Here is a 25,681-nt window from a genome sequence, read left to right on the forward strand (position 1 = left end):
AACAGCGGAGAAGCCGTGGATTAAATAAAAAGGCTGCAGTTATCAGCAGGGAGACGTGAATACCGTGGTGAAGCAAGGAAGGGAATGAAGAGACCGGAGCGACGGGCGGCCTTATATAGGCAGGCCGCCAACTACGTGGGAGGCTTGGGGATGGGGGACCCAACGCCGCCTCACACGGCGACCGAGCTGCAGGCTATGGACGTATATATGTACGTAAGTAGGATTCAGTTAGTGTTGGGAACCCGCGTACCAAATTTCTTGAAGATGAGCCCATAAGTAACAAAGACCGTTAGAAAATTCAATATGGCGGCCGACAGTGGCGTCATACCACCAAAATAAGTACGTACATTGGTTTCGGTTAGCGCAGGGAAGCCGCCTACCAAATTTTGTGAAGGTGGGTCCATAAATAAGAAAGTTTAACATGGTGGTCGTTGTCGACTGTTATGACCGTTGCGCATAGAATTTCAAAATGAAACCTGCTTAACTTTTGTAAGTAAGCTGTAAGGAATGAGTCCGCCAAATTTCAGCCTTCTACCTACACAGGAAGTTGGAGAACTAGTGATGAGTGAGTCAGTGAGTGAGGGCTTTGCCTTTTATTAGTATAGATTTGCCCAATGCCATGGACCACCTATGACACATTTACTTTAAACGCCACAGCTCAATCAGTTTAATGGAACAGAAACAACTGGTTGGATTGTTTGACACTAAATAGAGTTGGGGTTAACAGGAGGTGCAATGTATAGTATAAGCCAGAATAGTGCAGCACATGATATTTATTTAAAATAACTTTCCACTTCATTATAATAAAACCAACATTAAGTAGAAAAATAAAATTTAAATTCAAACATGAATTATAGATCTGTTCAGACAATTTTACAGAATTAAATGCAATACATTGTACCTCCAAATATTGGAAAGACATGTTATAGATGTATCCAGTAACTTTCAACCAGCCATTACTAGGATATGCAGTTCTAAGACAATGTGTGAAGTCATTTGCAATCAAACAAAAGTGTGTGACTTTATGCTGTGTAATATTCACCAGTCTGTTAATTTAGAATTCCAGAATATAAGCCATTCAGTATGTCTGACGTACTGCATAAAAATGCACACAGTTTCAAAAGAAGTCAAAGACTGAACAAATGAAACAGTTGAGGATTCATTGCTGGCTCTCTTCTTTATATTGTTGTAAAATCATTCTTCTGTGTCCTCTGTGTCATTTGTCTGCCATGAAAAAGTCATCTCAGATAAAGGAGAACTGGAATCTTAGGGTAGAAGGGTCTTTTCATCAGATTGGCTGGCTCAGCACTGACTCAGCTGTAGAAGAGCCAATGGGGGGGGGGGGGGGGGGGGGGGGGGATGCTTGTTGGCTGAGGTCTCCAGGACTTTGACTGTATCTGGCTTGCCTGACAATTTTTCTACAATCTGGATCTACAATTAAGTCATAGACAGATATTGTTGTTTTTTACTTATATTAATTAGTTTCTACTTTGTTTCTGATGTATTTTAACAAATCTGTATCCTCATATGTGATAGTTCCGTATTTAGTGAGTGGTATAATCTGTTCTTGCATTTTGCTTTGAGAGTAGTCAAGGCACTCTGTGCCTGCAATTGGTTAGGAGCACTGTGCAAGAACAGAGGAGCTTGTGCTATTGTATTGTATTTCAGAGGTTACAATGATAGAGTGACCATCTATCTCTGTGAAGAGGACTACTTGTGTTCTGTTTTGTGTGTTGTATTTACCCCATTTTTGACACCTATTGCATGCCCAACCTACCTGAATTGGTGTCTCTCTCTAAATTGCCAAGATTTACTTTTTTTTTGCTTCTTGTCTTCTTAGAGAGTCAAGACTGGGGGGCCGTTAAAGCCCATTGAGACATTCCTTCTGTGATTTTGAGATATACAATGAATAAATTGTTGCTGTTGTCCTTCAAAGTTCCACCATCTTTAACTGTCATGCAACTCACTGCAGTTTTTTTTCTGTTTTAATCAACTTATCATCAGCTGTTGTTAGCTGTTCGGAGTGCACAGCACAGTCTGAAATTTCAGATAACCTATATTCATCATACTATCAATATCAACTGCATAACAGCCATCCTAAGATGATTGTGATGAAATATGATGCTCCTTGTGGAAATGGTTACAGCTAGAATTACTGCATCCCATAAAGCAGGTATGAAGTCAATGTGCCACATAATTTAGTTTCTCTGCTACTGTTGCTTGAAGATTTTGATAATAACTATGTCACAAGACTGAAGCTAGACCTGAGTTAGACCTCAGAAAAACTCTCTTAATTGCAGTTAATTCACCAACAGTGTGTTTCTAGTAGCTGTCCATAGAAAAGAAAACCTTATTTTTATTTCATGGATGTAATGAATCAGGTTGACAATCATGCATGTTTATTCACTTTGTACATCACCACAAGGCCTTTAACATTCTTGAAGCAATGTAAATTGTATTATTTTCCAATCACCAACAGAAGCCACATTGCAGTGCCAGACATATTACAGCATATTGTCGTTGGGCAGTCTTGGGCTTTTTATTTCCCATTACAGCATTTTTAAAGCACAGTATTGAGGTTGGTAATGTCAGCTTCATCCACACTGAAGAAACTGACTAGACTGTTGACATTTTTGGCATACTGAAAAGATAATCATTAACTGTCATCTCTTCTACACTGTAGGTCTCTCCTAAAGTGACCTTGAAAATGATTCTGTAATGCTTTTTGAAATCCATTCTGACAGAACCCTATCTTTAGGCAAATATTCAAAATTCTTCCCAACAATTGCATCTTTGATTAGTGGAATTTTCCAACCAAAGATTACATTTTCTATATTTTACTTACAGCATATATTTTGTAGTTGTGACTGTAAAAAAAATTTAATCTCATGGCTTCAGGGATAAAATGACATCTGAGGTGACCTACACTATACAATGGCAAAAAATGCAAAAGCTCAATGCGTTTCCTGTGTATACTCTGTGCAGATTTTTCCAAGTATTTATTTAACAATAATTTAACAAAAAATGGTTACATTTTGTGCACTGTGAGCATATGACTGGATAACTGACATGGATTATGTGACACAAGTTACATGATTTTTTGTTTTTCCGTGGATACTTTTGATGTTGTTTGCCAATGGTTTGTATGGTGTTGGTCACCATAGATGTCTTTTCTATCATAAACATTTTTACCTGCATTTTCCATGAAGCATGAGATTAAACTTTTTTTTGTTCTTCACTACAAAATTCATGGGGTAACATATTAAAAAAACATTATTTTTGGGTGGAGTATTCCTGTAAGGTTGGATTTGACATTAACCCATCCTCCAGCAGATAGGTCTGCTGTGCAAAAATTAAATAAGTTGTAAACTCGTGTTAATAATTTAACACGTTGTTAAAATAGTTATAGCAAACTTAACTTACTCAACATTATCAAAATTTCAATGAAATTCTCAAAGTAATTTCTTACCCAAGGAATATTTCTTTTGGAGTGTGTGAAATTTTCTTTGTGCTTGGAACCGCTAGGCTGTTTCTGGGTTGCTTGGGAAGGCCCTTTGACCTTGCAGAGTTCTTGGCCAACCTTTACTCTTGTAAAGCCTGAACGTTTCATTTCTGCCTTGGAGGTTGAAGGGAAGAGCCCTTTAAAAGATTGATTGATTTTTACTTATTTTTATCTCACAATTTTGGTGTAGTCATCATCATTATCATGAAGCACATAAATTATTTATTTACAATATAATTTACAACTTTGCCCATTAAATAAAAATAAGATTTTTTAAATTCATTTGTGCTTTTGCTGTTGAGTATTTGGTGTACATTTTGAGATAACTTTTGCTTATTATCCAAAGCAACTTCCAACATTTATGATGCAATTCTTTTGTTTTCCCAATTGGAGCACAGACTGGTCAAGTGACTTGCTTATGGTCACACAGTGTCAGTAGCAGGTTTTAAACACACAACCTCAGGGTTTGAGGGCCCAAAGCCTTAACTACTATTAGTAGTCTTAGTTCCGGCGCCGCCAAGAGTGGCAGCCTTTTCAGCAGCTCCGTGTATGACTCTATCTATCTATCTATCTATCTATCTATCTATCTATCTATCTATCTATCTATCTATCTATCTATCTATCTATCTATCTATCTACTACACCACACTATCTGCTAGACATTTGGTGGTTGTATGACAAAATAACATGCTGATAGATTTTCACATTGTGCAAGTATTTTTATGGCATTATTCGTTTGCCATTTTACCCTCAGTGGTAGCCTAGTTCATTATAAAACACAGTGTCTATCCCTCTAATGATCTTTTCTCTGCCGCATTCAATGCATGTACATTCATGCAACCAGCTCCGCTTCACACCGCTTCATTTGGGGATCAACAACACCCGCACTCGTGTGGATCTGTGAACTGATCCAAGCCAGGATCATTCCCAAGACTCACCAGTGGGCATTTAAACAGGCCAATAGTTTAGGCAGAGGAGTGCAAAATCTCGTAAACTAATTCAACTACACCTCTATAACATTTGCTCATTCAGAAATGGCTGTTGGGGACAAATGAAAATTCTTTATTTTTCACACTTGCTAGCAAGTTTTAACACAGTTGAAATGTCAATACCAAACTCGTCTATGATGTCATGTTTCTTACACTTAGAATTGAACATCTTTAAAAATGCTATTTTTGCAACATTTACTCACCATTTTAAATGTGCACTTTCTCTTCATTCCTAGCCTATGCCACATCATCAGCTGCCAAACAATCCATTACAAGTCATTTCTACTGACTGTTCAAAGTTCTCCTTAAGTAAGACCATGTGTGAGAGTAATTGATGTAAGGTGACAATTAATGAACAATGATGATTAAATCAGCAGCACTGACAGTGATACTGTAATATTAAAGAGACTTAAATCACAGGCTACATAAACTAGTTGACAATGTCACGCACGCGCGCATGGGGAGTCGCAGAACGACCCGGGAAGTAGCGCGAAAACCGAAAGCCATATGGGACGGACAGGCAACTAACCTTTTTCTCTCTATTTTGCCAGAAAGAAGGAAACGCCAACACCCTGAGCCACCTCCCGTTCCTCCACTTCCGCATCATCCTTCCCTCTGATGACGTCAGGATCCCAGAATGCACCACAACTCATTACCCAACATTCCTCTGTTTATTTCCGGTCCCCTCTATAAATGTTCCCCCATCACGCCATCTTGTTGTTCAGTAGTGGATTTGAATGTACTCTGGACTGTATAATTCTTTTGCAAAGTCTGTACAGTATACGGGGCCGGAAAACCCCAAACCTTTATGTGCAGTTTTGTCTCTTTATTTCTACAACAATAAATAAGTGAAATTACGGAGTAACAATAGTGGAGTTCCTGCTTGATATTACTATAGAAGTCGGTCGGGATTAAAAAATTGTGACATTATGTGGAGTGTGGCATTAAATATGTGTAAATAGATAGATAGATAGATAGATAGATAGATAGATAGATAGATAGATAGATAGATAGATAGATAGATAGATAGATAGATACTTTATTAATCCCAATATAATATTAAATATATTAAATATATAAACCAGTGGTTCCCAACCTTTTTTTGGCCATGCAACACCTAGGCCTCTCTAAAGTCATGATGTCCCCCACTGTAACATATACCTTATTCTTATTATTACCTATTCAAAAAGTGAACTCCTACTCACGTGGAGAAAGCCCATAATATCATTAATTTGGTCTAAACAAGCTTCAAAAGAACATGGAAACAAAAGAGGGAAAGGATAGTTAAAATACTGACAAAGAAATCACTAAGAAATTATTAAAAAAAAAATAACAGTATGAAGTAATATGAAAATATAGCAAATACAGTTTTGAAAACATATAATAAGAGACATGATATTCATAAATATAAAATAACTTTAATGACAGCTTTTTCTGTAATATTTTGATCATTTTATATTTTTGTTATATTAAAATGTTATAATCATTGTTACAATTCATATTATTTTAATGGTAAAAATGATTTCTAAATAAAAAACCCCAAGCCGGTTGTAAAATCATAAATTAAAGGGTTCTTCACCATCCCTTCTATGTTTAAATAAATATATGTCTCTGTAAAAAATAATATTTATTTTTTTCTATAATTTTTAAGTGAATTTCTGTTTTTTCATTTTATAAATTGTTTAACGTACCTAAATTCTTGAACTACCACCCTAAAAAATCAAATTGCCCCCTAGTGGGGCGTGTGCCCCACGTTGGGAATCACCACGTTATACTATATATCAGCTTTGCAACTGTAACTTTAAACTATACAATAAATTCAAACTGATGATATGCTGCAAAGGTAGAGGAATTCATTTTTTAATCAGCCATTCACACTATAATTACGTCTGCTATTTGTTTCAGTTGAAATTAAAAGACTCATGTCTCATTGAGATGTAATGACTTGAAATTCTTCGAATGTCCCATAAATATTAATATTTTAGGAATGTTCATTTAAACATTAACCTTTCTGCAGTATTCACAGTTGCAGTTTAGAAGTATTGGTTTATGACAGATCTCACCACAAGTCTCTTCTCACATGAGAACATGTCTGGAGAATTCCTTTACTAGCATTTATTGTGTCTGGTATTGAAAAACAAGTAAGCCCGCGATTCGCTAGCGAATCGGAAATCCAAGAATGGCAATCAGTTTCTGTTCCATCCGATATCTGGATGGATGACGTATCATGGAGGGTGGGTGCGTCTGGGGAAATGTCATTTAATTACGTAAGCATATCTGTACTAAAGTAGTTTCGTTTTGTGGAGACGTGATTCCGTTGCCTTTGCTGACACCGACTGCTGGCAGAGTGGAGCACAGCAAGTTTAGTTTACAGGTTGTGCTGTTCGTGTGCCAGCCACTGAGTCTGGGAAGCCGCTGGGTTAGAGTCTGTGACCGTTATGTGATCTGTATTACTGGCACAGTGGATTAGAGCAAGTGTAGCTCACAGGTTGTGTTGTTTGGGCGCCACCTACTGACTCTGGGAAGCCACTGCGTTTTGGGAAGCCGCTGCGTTTGACTCTGGGGCGGGCACCACGGCGCATTACGTTGTGTTATTTGGGTGCCACCTACTGACTCTGGGGCGGGTGCCGCCGCGTTTTGGGACGCCGCTGTGTTTGACTCTGGACTCTGGGGCGGGCGCCAAACTGAATGACCGTTATGTGATCTACATTACTGGCACAATGGATTAGAGCAAGTCTAGTTTACAGGTGGTGTTGTTTGTGCGCTTACACGTTGTGTTGTTTGGGCGCCACCTACTGACTCTGGGAATCTGCCGCGTTTTGGGAAGCCGCTGCGTTTGACTGTACAGGTTGTGTTGTTTGGGCGCTCAGAGGTTGTGTTGTTCGGGCGCCACCTACTGACTCTGGGAAGCCGCGTTTGACTCTGGATTGTGGGGCGGGCACCAAGGCCACAGTGCGCATGCGCCTCGGTGCGTCCGCCGTGCATATATTAACTGTGGTTCAGTAAGATAGATATTACACAAGACCCTGCCTACTATCAACATGAACCCCAACTATCAGTTTAAATTTTAGCACAAATAACATGGTTATAGCTTTTAAGTCAATATATACTGTTTCATTACATGATTGATTTTGTCCACAGAATGTAAACCCAAATAGAACTGAAGTCCCAGGACTTAAGGACATGTCCTACTCTGACAGACTCAAAGAATTAAACCTGTTCAGTCTCAAGCAGAGGAGACTGTGTGAGGACCTAATCCAGGAAATTGAAAATTCGCAAAGGCATTGACAAAGTAGATCCAGCAACATTCTTTCAGCTTAAGCGTGAATCAGATACTCAAGGATATCACTGGAAAGTAAGAGGAAGTGCATTTAAAACTGAAGCAAGGAAGCACAGAATTGTGAGACTCTGGAACAAACTACCAAAACATGTGGTTGAAGCAGAAACCTTGACAAACTTTAAGAACAATCTGGATGATATACTGGAACGGCTTAGTTGTTAGTCAAACAAACAGGCTTAATGGATTGAATGGTCTCCTCTCGCTTGTTAAATTTACTATGATCTAATTTTGCCTTGACCTCCCATTTATTATGCATGACGAGTCCCCTCCAGGTTGGAGCCATTGTGATTATAGCTGCTGTCTCACATCAAATAAGACCTACCTTTGAGTCCTGGACCACCCACTAAATCACTCTGTGGAATCTGCATGCATATGAGCAATGGTGGTCCTACATTTTTGGGGATCTGAAGCTTGAACTGTCATGGGGCCCCTTCACAACCAACAGCGAGGTCTGGGTAACTATTTCTTCGGTGGGGCTGTTCCACAACAGATCACCACAAATTTTTTTTTTTATATTTTAACAACCTTTTAAAAGTTATTTTCACTATTATCTTGTGTTGAATTATATATTATTATTTTTAAACCCCCTTCTTCTACAGTAGACACCCAAATTTTTTAAGCAATGTTGGACTAAAGTTGTTTCTGAGGCCCCACAAGGATTAGGGTCCCTGAGGCTTAAGCTTCATTAGTTTTATAGTAGATCTGCCCCTACATAAGAATCACTGCGCACTCTGACTGGCTTGTCTACTTGTATTCAGGTCTGGTTCCAGTCTTGCCAGTGATGCAGCCAAGATTGGGTTTGGCTCTCTTGAGTAAATTCAGAATATGGATGTACGGATTTCCTCTTTTAATAAAACTGTCCTTTAGGATGTTTCAAAAACAGAAAGAAACTTTTGTGAGACAACAGAGAGTTCTGAGGTTGTCCTTAAAATAAAGAAAAGTTAAACCTTATTAGTTAAAAAGAAAAAATAAGTCTGAATAAAAACTGCCACCTTCTTTATTAACAAAATGTAAACAAATATACATTTATATATTTATAGAGTTCTGTCTTTTCTTTTGTGGTATGTTAAAACATATTTCCCTTTTTTATAAAGAAGTTACTTAATATTTTTTAATTCTTATAGTTATTATGCTTTAATACAAAGATCAGAACACAAATTACATCTCATTAGTTTAACTTGAAATATAAAAATATAATTTTAAGGTGTATTGGCAGTGTAGCTTTATAAACGCAAGTCAATGGAATATCCAGGAATGAAAAACATTCATCACAAGCATGCTGATAGTGTGGATGCTAAAGCTTTTTACATGTAAAATGTTATTTAAAGCATAAAAAATTTATGTGTAAATACAGATTAGTTGGCATAGGTTTACAGTTAAACTGAACATTGCAAAATTTGTGTAACAGTGGTGCCAGCTGATGTTTCCATAGGCTGATAATACTTAGGTGAAATGGAGAAGCTTAGCTTCAAATACTAAGAGTTAAAGACGAAAGAAAATACTGAACAAATCATTCTGTTTCAGGTAGATTCTTGTTCGATCCTAAATCTTTGTAATGTCATACCATAAAGTTTCCAAGGATCCCAGCTGATAACTAGAGGATGGTAGATAAATCCAGATTGAAATGCCCACACTTTGCCCACCTCTTTTTGTTTTATCAGTCTTTACTTACAGCTCTGTCTGCTGTTCAAAAACACATTGTCTATATTCAAACAACAGAATGATCATTGCTGTGTACTCCACTCAGAATGGTGTGGTTAACTGAAGAAGCTGATCGATCTGATCCTTCCGTAGTACCATTCACATTTTCCTGGCGCTGGCAACACAGAATCTGCTTGAAAGTAGCACTCATTTCTTTGTCCCGGTAGGAATAGATGATGGGATTCATAGCAGAATTAAACTCAGCCAAGAGGAGGAAGAACTTTTCATAATCCAGAACGTTGCACTGAGGACAGAATACATCCAAAAGCAGCAAAACCAGGCCAGGGGTCCAGCAAATGATAAATGCTCCTGCATTAAAATGAGAAAAAAGGAAGATTGTAGAAATATATAAATATTAATTGAACATATATAATAAATATACAATATACAATAGGTCTTAGACTCTAATTTAAGAATGATATTTGTTATCTGGTGGATGCTTTTACCGAAGTTGACTTCCATGATTGTGGTACATTTACAATTTTAGTACATGCAGGTTAAGTGACAGAATTAGTGTAGAGATTATTTCATTCATGTACGATGGATATGGGGGGCTGTTTTAAGTGCTTAATTTAATTAATGGTTTTATTGATTGTCGTCACAACCTACTGTTAATGCTTGTGCCAGTGCGACCTTGAATGTGTGTACCGGTTTAATTAAATAATTACCAATCATGCTACAGGACAGTAATTAGTAGGCACTGGTTGAGGATGGAGTGGTATAATAGAGAATTAGTGCATGACAAGAGCAATCACTGACTGGAGAGGGAGCAAAAGAAGGACAAGGGCAGCACTGGTCAGGCTGACCATCTAAGAAAGACCTGCTCCGAGTGCGGTGTTGCAGTTCCATGCTGTGGCCTTGTCGACTGGGACAGAGAGAGCCGGGAGCAGCTCAGAGGAGGGAGGCTCAAGACATGGTGGCTTTCAGTGAAGGGCAAGACTCCCTGGGATCAGAAGAAACCATTAGCAGTAGTGATTCAGATCAGCATGGTGGATCAGGGAATTTGCCCTTGGAACCAAAGAAGCTGGTAATGGTGCAGTTTGGATCTGCATTGGGGCAGAGAGAGAACAGGGAGGGACCAAATAGGTTTATCTTTCCCATGATTAGGATTTTAACATTATTTATGTGGAATATTTTCACCTTAAAGACACTTGGTTTGGTTTTAAAGCACATATTTTACTGGATGTATTTATTGAACTATTTATGCACTGTTTTGCACTTTCTATTCTCCCATTTTAAATAAACTGCCATTTTTTTATTTTTATTTTTTGCCATGCTGCTTACTTGCCCTGATCCATCGTCAGTTCATGATTATCGATGTCCCGGATGTTATATTTCAACCAGGGTTCCTCCCCTAGCTGAGGATCAAATACCATTTTAATGTCTCTTTTGTTTAGTGTTTATGTCTACATCGTTGAATATTTAGTTTCTTTATATTCATGCACCTTTTCTCATGTTTCTTTTGTTTTATGAGTGGTCCCCCAAGAGGCAGGGCAATCGGCCCATCCGATTTTAAAAAAGTTATTACATTTGTGCAATCACGTTCAAGGCCAATAGCAACAGCATCAGCAAAACACAAGTATTAGTGCTGGTTGGGTCATTTATGTCTCTGCAGTGCACACTCATGCATATTCACAATATGAAAATTAACATGTATATTTTTTAGGAATATTGGAGGATGCAACCCAGTTGAAAAGGAGTAATATGAAAATACATGTCATTATTAGATTTTATGGCCATGAACGCCTTCCCAGTATTTGAATAATCAATATATGTAATCTGTCTACGTATATAATGCAAAGTTGACTCCCTTACACACTCGTTAACAAAAACATTATTTTCCATTTAGGTAAAACACTGAAATTTGGCTGAATGGTACATCTACAGTAGTATGTACAGTATATGCTAAGAAAGGACATTTTGATATATCAATAGTCAGAGGTGACCGCAAACAACAAAAAAACTAAATGCCCCAAAAGTGATGGATATGATTGAAACTTGGTGACGTTATAGATATGTACCAGCTCTCATCTTGATTATCCATTCCTCTCCATCAATCCCCGGTCCTCAGTTGCACCACTGAAAACTGAACCCCCTTCTCACCCTCACTCTTCAATTGCAGCACTTAAAACAATAAGGAAGAACTCTCAACACTCAACCTCCACCCCCCACCCCCCACTCTTCCATCATGGTGCTGTAATCTCCAAGAGAGAAATGTCAGTCTTACATAGTGAAGCTTGAATTTCAAAAATTGTGTTGCAATGCTCAAAGCTACTGCTCTGCGCTCCTCACTCTTCATGTTAATACCTCAGAGTAACACTTAGGGTATGTATGGGCACATATGTATCTCCACTTCAAGCACTGCTCTGCATTTTCATTTCTATCTCCAGACTTTAAAAGTAGACTACATACAACTAATGAAAAACACACAAAAAAAATACTGTACTTGAGTGAAAGGCGCATATAAATGAAAACCATGAATATCTAATCATGATAATAATATATACTCAAATTTTGCATTATTCCTGACTACTCATTTCAATTCAAAAGAATACACTCCCGTAAAATAGTGTTTTGACCATCAATAAAAACCAAGTCACTAAGAAAGGCAAGGAATGTTTTACTCATGAGCAATTGTGTATAGCATGTTCACAAGTAAGGAGCTCCAGTGACTTAACAATATTAACATTGTTACTTATTATTATTATTTAACTGAAATTTTTATCCAAAGTGAGTATGACCCTAACCCTAATTTGTTTTGTTTTTCCAGTTGGAGCAGAGGCAGGAGAAGTGACTTTCTCCTGGTCACACACTGTCAGTAGCAGGATTTGTGCCCACAACTGCAGGGTTTAAAGCCCAAAGCCTTAACCACACTACCTGCTAGTAATTTTGGCCGCTGGTAAAATGCCTACAAATATTGCATATAGAAAAGCACTTAGGTAGTTACATGTACTTCTGATACACTCGGTTAACCAATGGCTCTATAACAAAGACGAATTGTCTTAGAAAATTTCCTGGACGAAGCCGGGTAACACAGCTAGTATTTTCGATAACAAAAAATTGTAGTCTTCCTAGAGCTGTGGGGGCTACATGGTTTTTGATTAACAGTAAGATGTACAAAGAAGCTAGTTTAAATCCCAACTCCCATTTACAACAGAAAGAAGTGCAAAGCAGTCTAAAAAGATTAAAAAATGTGCTTGTGTCTGAGAGACTCTTGTCTTTAGCACGTGACCCTTTTGACCTTAAGTTCTTAATGAGGTGAAGGAAAAATTCTCTGTGAATCAAAACTCTTTAGTTTGTAGCTTTCTGGAAGCAGATGCCACAGCAAGTGGTGTTATCTCATTCTACAGTTATGCAGCTGTTCTTTCAGAAGGAAGATAAGCTTTAAATATATTGTTACATAGAGAAATATGTGCACTGTTTGGCACAAGGCTTGCTAGAATAGTCAACCAAATTCAAACTTTACATAAAAGTAAGCATGAGCATTTAAATAAAATACTGAAAATATTTTAATAATGTACATGAAAAAAATTTAATTAGTACAAAATAGATAAAATTTACTCAATGGGGTGCTAAAACACTATTTTGAATACAGCTATACAGAGACTCACATTCATGTTTTTTGCATTGAAATGGCATTGAAGTATTGGCCCAGTCACTGCCCATGTGTAATTTGCACATCTCTCTTGTGTGGTTTTTCCTTGGCAAAAACTCTACTCTGTTAGCTTCAGTTTAGGTGGCATGGTAGTGTAGTTGTTATTGCTGCAATCTCAATGCATAAGAGATGTCAACAGAGTTATATGTTCTCCCTAGGAATTCTCTCTCGGTACTCCAGTTTACTCCTACGGTATGTCTCAAGGAATAACTGGTGACTTTAGATTGACCTTGCACAAGTGGTGTGCGCATGTTTGTGTGGACAGTTTTTCTTCAACAAAAACATATGAAGAGTCAAATCCGGTAGAATGCTACACGCTTTAATTGCAGATCCATTTTTTGTCAGAAAATAAACATTATAAAAGTGAGTAGTGAAGTTTACAAGGCGATGTTACAAGAAAACATTTAACAAGGACACAGGAAGAGGTGGAACACCTGACGAGAGTTGTAATGTTGAAATTGTTCACTACCAAGAAAATGAACAATTTTGCAGAATGTGACTTGCTCCAGATTAATCTGTCATGAAGTGAGGTCTGTAGCACTGCAAGCTTAGAAAAGAAAAAAAAAATCAGTGCCGTAAGCCTTTGGGGGGGGGGGGGGGATTGGGGGCCTTTGTGCAGGTGCACTGTAGTGTGGTAGAGCGGCTGCAGGTTGTCAATGAGGTGGTTGGGAAAGGAAAGTGTGTTTCCAGGAAAGAACGGTGGTGCAAGCAAGTGAAAAGAGAAGGCAGGACAGTCGGGACCCTGTGAGGAAGCAAAGATAATGGCGCTGTGAGGGGTGTCTCTGTTGAGCTTAGTGTAAGAGTGGGGACTTGAATGGAACTCCCAAGATCCAGGTAGCATCATACAGCATATGGGACGATGGGAGGGCTGGCTAGGTGGGTCTCTGCTGAAGCCGAATAGGGCAGGCAGGATGACAGTTGGTTGATGGCGACTGCAACTACTGATGTCCCCTAAAGCTGATGAGGCCCACCGGGGTTAATTGAAGAGTCAGAGACAGAGAGAGAGAGAGCCATGCTCATCTTGCCAAACAGGCTAACCTGATGCCTTGAAGCATTCCTAAAGGGATTTTTAAGTCTTTTTTGATGTATTATTTAACAAATTATTTCCTATACTACACTTCATTATTTTGCATTTATATTAATACATTTCCATGGGGTATTCTGACCTTTCAAAACTGTTATCTCTCACTCGGTGCTGCGCCTATCTGGGTTACAAACTACTAGGGAGGGATGTGGACAGTTTTACGATGGGCCTGGACAATGACCCCAGACACAATTTGCCACCATTTACACCTATCCAGTATGCTGCTCTGAGAGTGGACCTAAAAAAATAAGTGCAAGAAAAGGTGAAGTCGAGAAACCAATCAGCTCTGTTAAGGTATCAAGTGATGTGGTTGTGAAATGCTTGCTGTCATTGTATTCCCATATCTAATTACATTTTAAATGAGGAGACCACTTTATTTCGAGGCATACTGGTTTCTTCTTTTTCAAATTGGTAAAGATTATTTTTTTTATTTTGACTTCTATTTGAAGAAGAGAACACAACATATTGCACAAAGGTTTTAAATGATTCATTCTAACAACTTTTACACTACTGTACTTTAATAAAATGAACATGCTTTGTGAATGTTCATGAAAAAACATTTTAAGTCATAACTTATTCTAAACTTTTAAAAGTCTACACTAAAAATAATACCATTCATCCATCCATTATCCAACCCGCTATATTCTAACTACAGGGTCACAGGGGTCTGCTGGAGCCAATCCCAGCCAACACAGGGCACACAAGGCAGGAAACAAACCCCAGGCAGGGCGTCAACCCACTGCAGTAAAAATAATTCTATAAAGCAGAACTTTGCATTTTCTTTATTTTCAAATGAAGCAACTGACTTCAATGCAAATAAAATAAACACATATTTACTTATATCAATTTTATAAAGAGTTGAAAACCACCTGTAAGTATCAGGACTGCAACAAGAATCAACCCAAGAATGTTTGCCAGTAACAACAAGATACACTCATTCACACACTTCAACTCACTCACAAGAGTCGGTAACAAGCAAACACTGAAACACACAGAAATGGGGAGAAAAAAACAACTGGTAAGAAAAGGTAGATAAACCAATGAATCGGTTAAATGGAAGTATGCTAATGGAAAAAAGACAGGATGTCATCATGAATAATCTAATAGTGGCATCTGCGTTTATTACATTGTAGATTCAGAGTCATTTTTCAGAATACTGCATTTCTTAAAATTACACTCTCATAATCTTGGCAAAAGCCCTGGAAGGAATGATTCTTAATAGTTAAAAACATCACAATGTGGTCATCTATATGGGCAGTTTTCAGAAACGAAATGCATGCTGTACTAGTATGCTCAGTATGAAATGAAAACCAAGATCAGATTGATTGTGTTCGTGCAAGTGGCCCCTGAAGGTCAAATACCTATGATTCCCTAATGAGTACTTTTCATGAATTCTGTCAAAACTATCGAACAATCAACAGACAAAGCAGCTCAGTGTTCTTCTTCCTGACTTTGCTCAAATGCTTGTTGCTAGTGTGCAGAAACCCATTTATCTTCAGATTGAACAGTGCTCACTTGGAAAATGTCTGCTCATTTCATTAAACTTCTATTTTATCATACAAACATTTTGTATGTATAAACTTAGGAGGTAAAGAATAAGCTCCAAATGCAAACAGCTAGAATACTGGGCATCAAATAATCTTCTGTACCTTTGTAATGAAATTAAAGTGTAGCCCTTTTCCCACTGTACGCCAATGCAGTTCCATCATAATAAATGCATACTGAAATTACTATTACATGGCAGAAATTACCTTCATATTTATTTTTGTCATGTTTTTTATTATGCATTTACAGGTAACAAACTATGTTAAGGTGCAACTAATATTTAAAGCTATATACTGTGGATTTAGAAAGTATTTATACTCCTTCACTATCTGGATTTGTTGTACACAACAATAATACACAATAACAAAGTGAAAACATGTTTTCAGAAAGGTCTGCAAATTTTTTTACAAATCAAAAACTGAAATGTCTCATTCATATAGCTATTCAGTAATTATTCTGACAGCAATTACAGCTTCAAGTCTTCTTGGGTAAGTCTCTGCAATCTTTGCATACCTGGATTTGGGCACTTGACACCATTATCCTGACAGATCCTCTCTCTAGGTCTTTCAGACTGGGTGGGAGGCATCTTTTAACTGCCATCTTCCAGGTCCATCCACAGATGTTCTGTGGAGTTTAGGTCAAGGACAGTCAGAGCCTTTCCTGATACCAAACCAGTATTGTCTTGGCTATATGTTTCAGGTCGTTTTCGTTCTGAAAGTTGAACTGTTTTCCTAGTCTGAAATCAAGTGCACTCTGTCCCTGCCACTGAAATGCACCACCACAGAATGTGACTGCCACCAGGTGAAGAGCAATGGCTGGTCTTTACCAGACATTGTGCTTGGAGTTCTGCCTAAGGAGATTATTTTGCCTCCTCAGACAAGAAAATCAGTTTTCTTCATTGTACTGAAATGCTGTTTAGCAAACTCAACACTGCCTATGCCTTTTACTTAAGAATGGCTTTTATCTAACCACTCTGCTATAAATGCCTGATTGATAGAGAGCTACTGAGCAGCTCAGCAGGGGACTTCTGAAGCTGTGTTCAAATGACCATTGGGTTCTTTGTCACCTCCCTGTCCAAGGGCCTTTTTGCCTGTTTGCTCAGTTTGGCCAGATAGAAACTCTAGACAGAGTCCTGGTGGTTTCAAACCTCTTTCATTTCACAAGTCACTGTGCTCCTGGGGTCACCCAAAGCTTTCGAAATGGTCTCATACCATTGCCCTGAACTATGCCTCACCACAATTTTATCACAGAGAGCTCTACAGAGAGCCCCTTGGACTTCATGGCTTGATTTCTGTCCGGACCTTAAATGTGAATTATGGAACCTTATATACATGACATGACTGTGTGCCTTTCTAAATGATGTCCAATTTATTTAGTTTGCTACAGGTGGACTCCAGTCAAGTTCAAGACATATCTCAAGGAGGATTAAAACAAACAGGATACACCTGACCTGGAGCCCACATGATCAGAAGTTAGGCCATCTTTGAGTCAGTTCAGCAATTTTGATATGCCTCTTGTAAATACAGAATCTAGAATAAAATGATAACTAAATGCTTTATTTGTCTGAATTTGCTCCAGTTTACTATACAAAATGCTCAAAACTATACTTAAATTTGACAAAGGATGAAAGCTAATTTGCACTAGTAAGACCTCCATCTGTCATGGTATACATTCCCATGACGAATTAGTATATGCTACTAAGCTACTGAATAAAAGAGATAGTACCACCCTGGGGTTTTGTATATAGGGCCCTCCATTTCATGGATGATGGAATTCTGCTGTTTGTTACTGTTCACTATAATTCCTATCGAGGGTTTTACCTAATTTGTGACAGTATCATTTTAGGAAATGCTCAATTTGTTGTATATAATATTGTATATGTATGTATGCTATACAGGATTAGCCTGTGGACATCATTCATGTATAATGTCTTCCTTGGAGCTGGCATTTTGTTTGCATTAAGAGACACAGAAAGGATGCCAAGGAACCCTACTTCAGTGTTTCTCAACCTTTAGATAGATAGATAGATAGATAGATAGATAGATAGATAGATAGATAGATAGATAGATAGATAGATAGATAGATAGATAGATAGATAGATAGATAGATAGATAGATAGATAGATAGATAGATAGATAGATAGATAGATAGATACTTTATCAATCCCAAGGGGAAATTCACATACTCCAGCAGCAGCATGCTGATCCATGTCCAAGTAGTAAAAAGTGTCCAGGGAATGAGTCCACATAAAAGAAAGTGGTAGGAGTGATTTAAGTATTTGCGACCTGAGTTTTCATAACAGTTTTTTTGAAACCCTAATAAAATTTATTCCTATATTTTTTGATGCTGATACACCACTACAAGTTTAAAATTTCCCTACGAATAGCAAAATTACGCTACATATGGCAACATTCACGCCCCCCTTTTTTGTTACTTCACGCCCCCCTAGCTGCCCTTCTTAAATTAAATGAGGCAGTCAGAGTTGTACACGTATTGACACAGCAGACAATATGCATGGGTAAACTTGGCTTTTTTTTAAAAAGACTTTAGGAAAGGAAAGTTTAACAATAACTAGGTATATATTGCAAGTAGGAAAAGTGCTCAGAAACTCTCTCCAATAATCCATTTTTTGAACATGGCTTTTCTAACTGATATTTGATGGTTTGTAATCTTAAATAAATAATCCTCTGCAAAGAAAAATAATCTGAACATCAGATTCAAACCTAAGTGTCAGAATTACTACTTGGATTCATTTTAACATATTTTTGGATTACTGCTTGGTAATTCATAAGATTATTATGAATCACACACGGACTGATGTGATTGTGGATGAAGGGGTTAACACCAATATACTAACAAGTAAAAACATAATTTTAAAGAATAAATCAAAAAATATTTGAGAAAACAAAGGTATGATATCCTAATACTAGTTTCAATTTTGAATGTTAAGCTGGAGATGAAGGAATAAAGTTCATGCACTAAGCTGGCTTTGTTACATATGTGCTTCCTTTTATACTAAGTCAAATATTTAGACCGTAAACTAGAAAGGCAATACTTCTGAAAGACATGGCTTGAGGCTACAGCACAGGAATGGGGCCACAACATAACAGAATTTTCTCAGACCGTGAGACTAAACAAGTAGTAAAGTAGTTACGGTGCACATCAAATGGGATAGCCAGGTGCATCATTTTCCCCCCATTTTTCTACTGCTGTTAGCTTTCCAATTGTTGTCTTCGTTTTATGACATTTGCGTGATTACATTGATGGACTCGTCATAGTGTTGCATTGTGGGATTTACTGCACTGGCAAACTACAGAATGTAAAACCACTAATTGTTGGTTTTCTTTTAGAAGCACTTAAATGTCATTTATCAAGGACAATGTCAAAAACCAAATGTAAAGTTTTGCCAGTTCAGTTAGGATCTTTATACATTTGCTCACTGGCAGCTAACTGTTACTATCACTCTGAATACTAACTGCTAGTTTCTGATGCAATTATTATGCTTCAGGGACAGAGATAACACTCTGGAATTTCCTTGTCTAACATAAACCACATGCTTAAACGCCAGGCAATCAACCAGAGTGTAAAGGCCTTTAAAACAGAACTGGAATCATAACATTTATTGTTGTTTCATCCCAAATGTCTTTAACTACTGTAGTAAAATACTTTCCGTAAGATAATAGCGTAATAAAAACAAATTGATAAACCACAATGCTGCCATCGATTTTTATGATACACATACAAAGTAATGCATTCTGTTAAGTAATCATGTCTTTAGTACATAATTTGAGTATACTGTATATATACGTATATATATATATATATACTGTATATATACACATATGGGGAAGAAAGGATTTCTTTCTTGACTAACCAAAGTTTTATATAAATATATGCCACACTTCATTTACTACTTTTGATTGGAAAAGTTGCCAGGAAATTTAAAACAAAAGTGCACTAAATACAGAAAAGGATACTCTCGTTGCAACTAAGAATTTTTTGTCAGGTATTGAAATATTTTGTTTCAGGCCAATGGAGAAGTTGTGTAATCTGAGACTGTGAGGTTCACTGCTTTTCTGTTTTGTTTTTCTTGATAAAAATATGCACATGATTTGTCTGCCGGTAACCTTGCTTATTGCTATTTCTCCATTACTTAACTTTTTCTTATACTGAATATAATTTTTACTATACTAGTAGCATTTTTTGTTTTTTGTTAGTGAATTTTTAACACCGCTGTTATGACAGTACATATGGAATAGTAGTGGCTCTGAGCCTAGGGATCTGCACTGGCAATTGGAAGGTTGCCGGTTCGAATCCCGTAAATGCCAATAGGGACTCTGCTCTGTTGGGCCCTTGAGCAAGGCCCTTAACCTGCATTTGCTGAATGCCTTGAGTAGTGAGAAAAGTGCTATATAAATGCAAATAATTATTATTAAACAGAGAAAATTATACAGTACTAATGCCATTGTTCTGAACTTAAGTGATCATTTTAAATTATAAGCTAAATAATTCTGCTGTAGCAAGTGAGCTGTGAAATAATAAAGAACAATGCAGGATAGATAGAGACAGTGACAGTTCAGACTCTCGTAGAATGTTGTCAACCAAATCAGTTTACATTATGGAATAGAGAAGATGTTAATGAAAAATGCAAATGAAATCAAAAGATGTTAATATGCATCCAGTCAACAAAATAACATAAAATAAATGCACATCATAACACACTATAAACATACAGGTTATTGTGGATGAGGTATGCAATTTTTAATTTTAGGATTGTGTGATTTTTTTTTGGGAAGAAATAAATATTCTACTGTTCAATGCCTTTCTTATCAAAGATATTCAATACAAATGTAAATACAACACTGTTGAAATACTGTATATGTATTTCCTAAAACTTAAATTAAATCTTTTAAAACAATGATACAGTAGCTTCATGAGTTGAAGATACAAACAACTTTTTTGTTATCATTTATGTAGTGCTGATAAATGTAAGTCTTCTGCAAATATCTTTGCATACTAAACATAAAAAGATCAAGATAAAAAAAAACAAGATACAGGCAGGACCATGATGCTGCTGACTTTCAACTAGACAGACTACCATCTGTGCTAATCTGCAATTGGACTAAACCAGCTCTAAGACTGCCCTTTCCAATTAAATGTGAAACATCATTGTGGCCTTCTCTTATTTTCATGGATTTTTCTGGGCCTCAAGGCCATGACGTTGCTCCATAATCAAAACCATTTTTCTTTACGTACTCTGCAAACAGGCAAGATTTTCTTATCAGTTAGTCTCTCAGTCAGTAAGATAATCATAGATATATATACACTATATTAGATTATAGATAGATAGATAGATAGATAGATAGATAGATAGATAGATAGATAGATAGATAGATAGATAGATAGATAGATAGATAGATATGCTAGTCAATTTCCCAGAAAGATCCTTTGAGACTGCATATCTAGTTTTGTTCCCACACTTTCATAATTCTACATATTTACACTGCAGTCTCCTTCTGAACTATACACACTCTAATGGTACAGTGGAACCTCGGTTCACGAACGTCTCGGTACACGTACAAATCGGTTTATGACCAAAAAGTTTGCCAAACTTTTGCCTCAGTTCACGACCACACACTCGGTATACGAACAAGCCAGCTTCTCTTTCAGTTTGTACATGTTCAGTCTCTCCCTGTGCATTTCCTGTGCAGCAAGTGAGAGAGAGAGAGCGAGAGAGCACGACACACACACACACACAGGCAGCGGGAGAGAGAGACAGACGCAGACACACAGGCAGCGCACGAGAGAGAGAGCACGACACACACACACAGAGGCAGCGCGAGAGAGACAGACGCAGACACACAGGCAGCGCGCGAGAGAGAGAGAGCGAGAGAGCACGACACACACACACAGAGGCAGCGCGAGAGAGACAGACGCAGACACACAGGCAGCGCGCGAGAGAGCACGACACACACACATACACTGGCAGCGCGAGAGACAGACGCAGACACACAGGCAGTGCACAAGAGAGAGCGAGAGAGCATGACACACACACACACACAGGCAGCGCGAGAGAGAGGGAGACGCACACACACACAGGCAGCGTGAGAGAGAGGGGGCTGGACGCTTAAGGTAGGAAGGCAGTTAAAGAATGCACTGGGCTTGATTTTGTTTTCACTTCTGTTTAAAGCGATCAGTTCGTAGTGTGCATTGTTGCAGTGTTACTTTTCTTGGCGGTTTACTAAATTACGGATTTAATTTAATTTAAACCACCGGAACTATTGCAGTGTTAGTTTTCTCTGTTGTTCAAGGTTTTCTCAGTGTTATTCAGTGTTGTTATATTTAGTTTACTATTACGCTGTGCATTCTATGGTTTAATTAACTGTATTTGTGCGTAAAAACTTAAAAAAATATATATATTTACATACAGTTTATATGGTCTGGAACGGATTAATTGTATTTACATACAATCCTATGGAGGAAATTGCTTCGGTTCACGACCAAATCAGTTTACGACCAGAGTTTTGGAACAAGTTATGGTCGTGAACCGAGGTTCCACTGTATTTGTATTTATTACTAGCAACATCGCTCTCTAAATCTTAAGAGGAACAAAGTGTACTGCAGAAATCAGTGAAGGGCATTATTAAAGAAACTGGAATGAGAATGCAACAGAATTTCTTTAAATGATGTAACCAGGCCAAACATTATGAAGTTGAAAATATGCTTCAATCTATCTATCTATCTATCTATCTATCTATCTATCTATCTATCTATCTATCTATCTATCTATCTATCTATCTATCTATCTATCTATCTATCTATCTATCTATCAAAGCATGACAACAGACATGCTAAGACACCTGTTGATGTGAAAGCGAAACTGCTGTTCATCACATGCATTTGCTGTAAAGTAAATCCACATAATCAATAACTTAAAATCTCCTACACTATTATACATAGAAACAAACACCCAGCAGTCTGATTTCTATGATGTTCTGAGATGACCATATATCTGCAATTTGCTCAGCTGAGTACAATTTATAAAGTTACCATTGACTGATAGGTCACGGATGAACTATAGTCACTAACAACACTTTGTAAATACAACATCTTTTTTCTTCTCTCATCATTTAAAATGCCTGTGATTTTATGTAGTTATTTATTTTCCATTTTCAGGGGTGTAGGGAGCTGAAGCATCTTCTAGGAACATTGGCCCTAAGACAAAAAACAGCTATATGTAGGGTACAGCCCTGGGGGGAAGAATGGCAAGTGGTGCTGCCTCGAGGAGACCAGGGGCTTCATGCATAACGGCGTGCGTAGAATTCACACTATAACATGACGTAAGCACAAAAGCGGAAATGTGCTTACCCACAAAAAATCCAGATGCATATATCTGTGCGAACGCCAACTTCCACGTTCTTCCACTCCATAAATCCCGGTCAGCGTGAAAAGTAATGCACGTGCACACGCCTGCTGTCCCGCCCCAACTCCTCCCAGAATTATGCTTCTTTGAATATGCAAATCAATATAAATAGCCCTTAAGCTCAGCCTTCTGTGAAAAGACAATGGCAAAACCAAGAGGGAAAATAGAAGAATTCCAGCGAATACCAAGTGGAGGCAAAGAAAAGCATACTATTTGTTGGTTTAAACAGTGGTATAAACAACAAAAGGAAGTTTTGTGACAGAGTATCAGAGAAACTTGAAAGCTCAAGTTCACAAAGTCACACAGTGCCGGAAATAAAAAAGAAGTTGTCATATATCAAAGTCGCTGTGAAAAGGCGAGTCATAGCCCACCGTCTGAGCATCACAAGAAAGCTTATTACGGTACAGAGAAAAAAATGAACACAGTGGGGAAAAAAGCACGAAATGTCAACTTTAATCTCAAAATTTCCACTTTAATCATGTAGTTTATTTTGCCATTAAAGTAGAACATCATAAACTTCATCCTAAATCGTGTAATTTACTAGTTTCTCAATCCCATCGTAACTAAAGTAGCACGTTAAATGCTTTGTTCTGTGTTTGATCTTCTATGTGCTCTATGTGTGTGAATCACTACGTGCTTCCGGGCTTTCTCTTCATCCAACAGGACACAGAATCCATTACATTCATGATGTTACAGCTCTCTGAATAATTAAAATATTGAGATGTATATGTGATATCATTTTCATGATGATAGGAGTTAAAGCATGTTATTAAACATGGGAACACGGTGGCGCAGTGATTGTTCATCTCTCACGCAAGATGCTTGCTGCGCCATGTGCGACCTTCGATGAAATACTTTATTGTAGCAGTACTGTCTCTTTCAAATGTACTAACCTCCAATTCCTGTCCTTACTTTTCTTTCTCCAAATACCCAATCGCCACACAATCAGCTCTGTAATAGACGTTAAACCATCTGTAAGCTAAGAACGCCGATTCTTCAAAACTTCTTCAAAACTATATATATATGAAAAAGGGGAAGCTTTTTCAGGACATTTTCTCTCAGACCAATAGAGGACAGCCAGCCCCCTTGGCTTGCAGTGAGGCCACGGGTTTGGAGCATGGAAGCTCTACCCAGCTGGGGCCTGTGGCCAATGCCAAGGGGCAGGTGGATGTTTGCTGGGTCCAGTTTGGCAGGAAGTGCTGCCGGAAAAAGGTTGTTGCGTATATATATATATATATATATATATATATATATATATATATATATATATATATATATATATATATATTTACTCATTTATTAGTGCAGTTATATAATTTTCTGATTATTTTTCAATAAGTTGGTTCTTCTGTACTCAATGATTGATTGATGCTCTACAATTTTAATTGTTCAGTACACCTAATTGTTTTAACTTTCCAGCTTATTCTACATTGTGGATTGTTGACAGATGGTTCAATTAAAATAATTTCTAAATTTCAAAATGTTAGAGCAAGAATGTTCTATTTGCTATTACAAGAAAAAAGGATTTCAGTTATTTGAACTGCACAAGGTCAGAGAATGCATACACAGAGTTCTCAAAATGAATTAATTCAAGTGTGAAGCGGGAAACAACCCTGGACAGGGCACCTCCACACACACACTTGAGCCTATTTAACAAATTAAACTAAACTGAATGTCTTTGGGCATGTGGAAGGAAGCCATCACAGACACAGAAAGAACATGCAACATTCAAACAGACAATAAACAGTGACAGTGCTCAAACACCAGACACTGGGTCCACAAGGCAGGGGTGGAAACCACCCAGCTCCACTGTGACACTATATACTTCGACATATTTTAGGCTAGCTAAAAAGCTTTTGTTCTGATTTGCTGACTGATGAGGGGAAAAGTTTGAAATTTTCTATACTTTATTTCACACTACTGCTGTAGTAGTAATTGTAAATTAGTTAAAGTGATCTAATATGTTCTTAATTTTACTTTAAAACACCTGGTAAATCACTTCTCACATACCTTGCATGTTTTTTGTATTACTAAAGAAGTCACATTTTTGATGTGTTAATAACTAATTTGTTCTGCATTCCAAGCACTGTCACTGCTTTAGAACAAATGTTGCTTGGTAATAATACAGATGACAATACTAGCATTTTACATCATAGTGGTGAGTGATATTTTATACTTGGTTAAGATCTTTCATAATGAGTAACTGTGGTTTACATACACAGTACAAATATGGGGATTTCTGCACTTGGAGCACAGGCATATTAAGTAACTTGCTTGGAATGACACCATGGCTCACTGCTGGGATTAAACCTGCAGCCGTGTGGTTCACTGTTGCCTGCAACAGATGCAACAGATAGCTATACTTTTCAAAATGTTAACAAAATATATACATTTTAATTTTGCACAGTTGCCTAATATACATTTATAGATTAAAGATTGTCA

General features: G+C 37.5%; 1 protein-coding gene across 3 annotated transcripts in view; it reads right to left on the reverse strand.

Moving 5' to 3' along the window:
- Nucleotides 1–8,812: 8,812 nt before the first annotated feature.
- The window catches only part of lpar1 (lysophosphatidic acid receptor 1), a 133,804-nt gene continuing 116,935 nt past the window's right edge, over nucleotides 8,813–25,681 (reverse strand). For all 3 annotated transcript variants that reach the window (XM_028791973.2, XM_028791970.2, XM_051928314.1), the window contains one exon: nucleotides 8,813–9,841. In XM_028791973.2, coding sequence (XP_028647806.1) covers nucleotides 9,540–9,841 — 302 coding nt within the window. In that variant the 3' untranslated portion in view covers nucleotides 8,813–9,539. The remainder of the gene's footprint in view (nucleotides 9,842–25,681) is intronic.

This window comes from Erpetoichthys calabaricus, chromosome 5 (assembly GCF_900747795.2).
Source record: "Erpetoichthys calabaricus chromosome 5, fErpCal1.3, whole genome shotgun sequence".
NCBI lineage: Eukaryota > Metazoa > Chordata > Cladistia > Polypteriformes > Polypteridae > Erpetoichthys > Erpetoichthys calabaricus.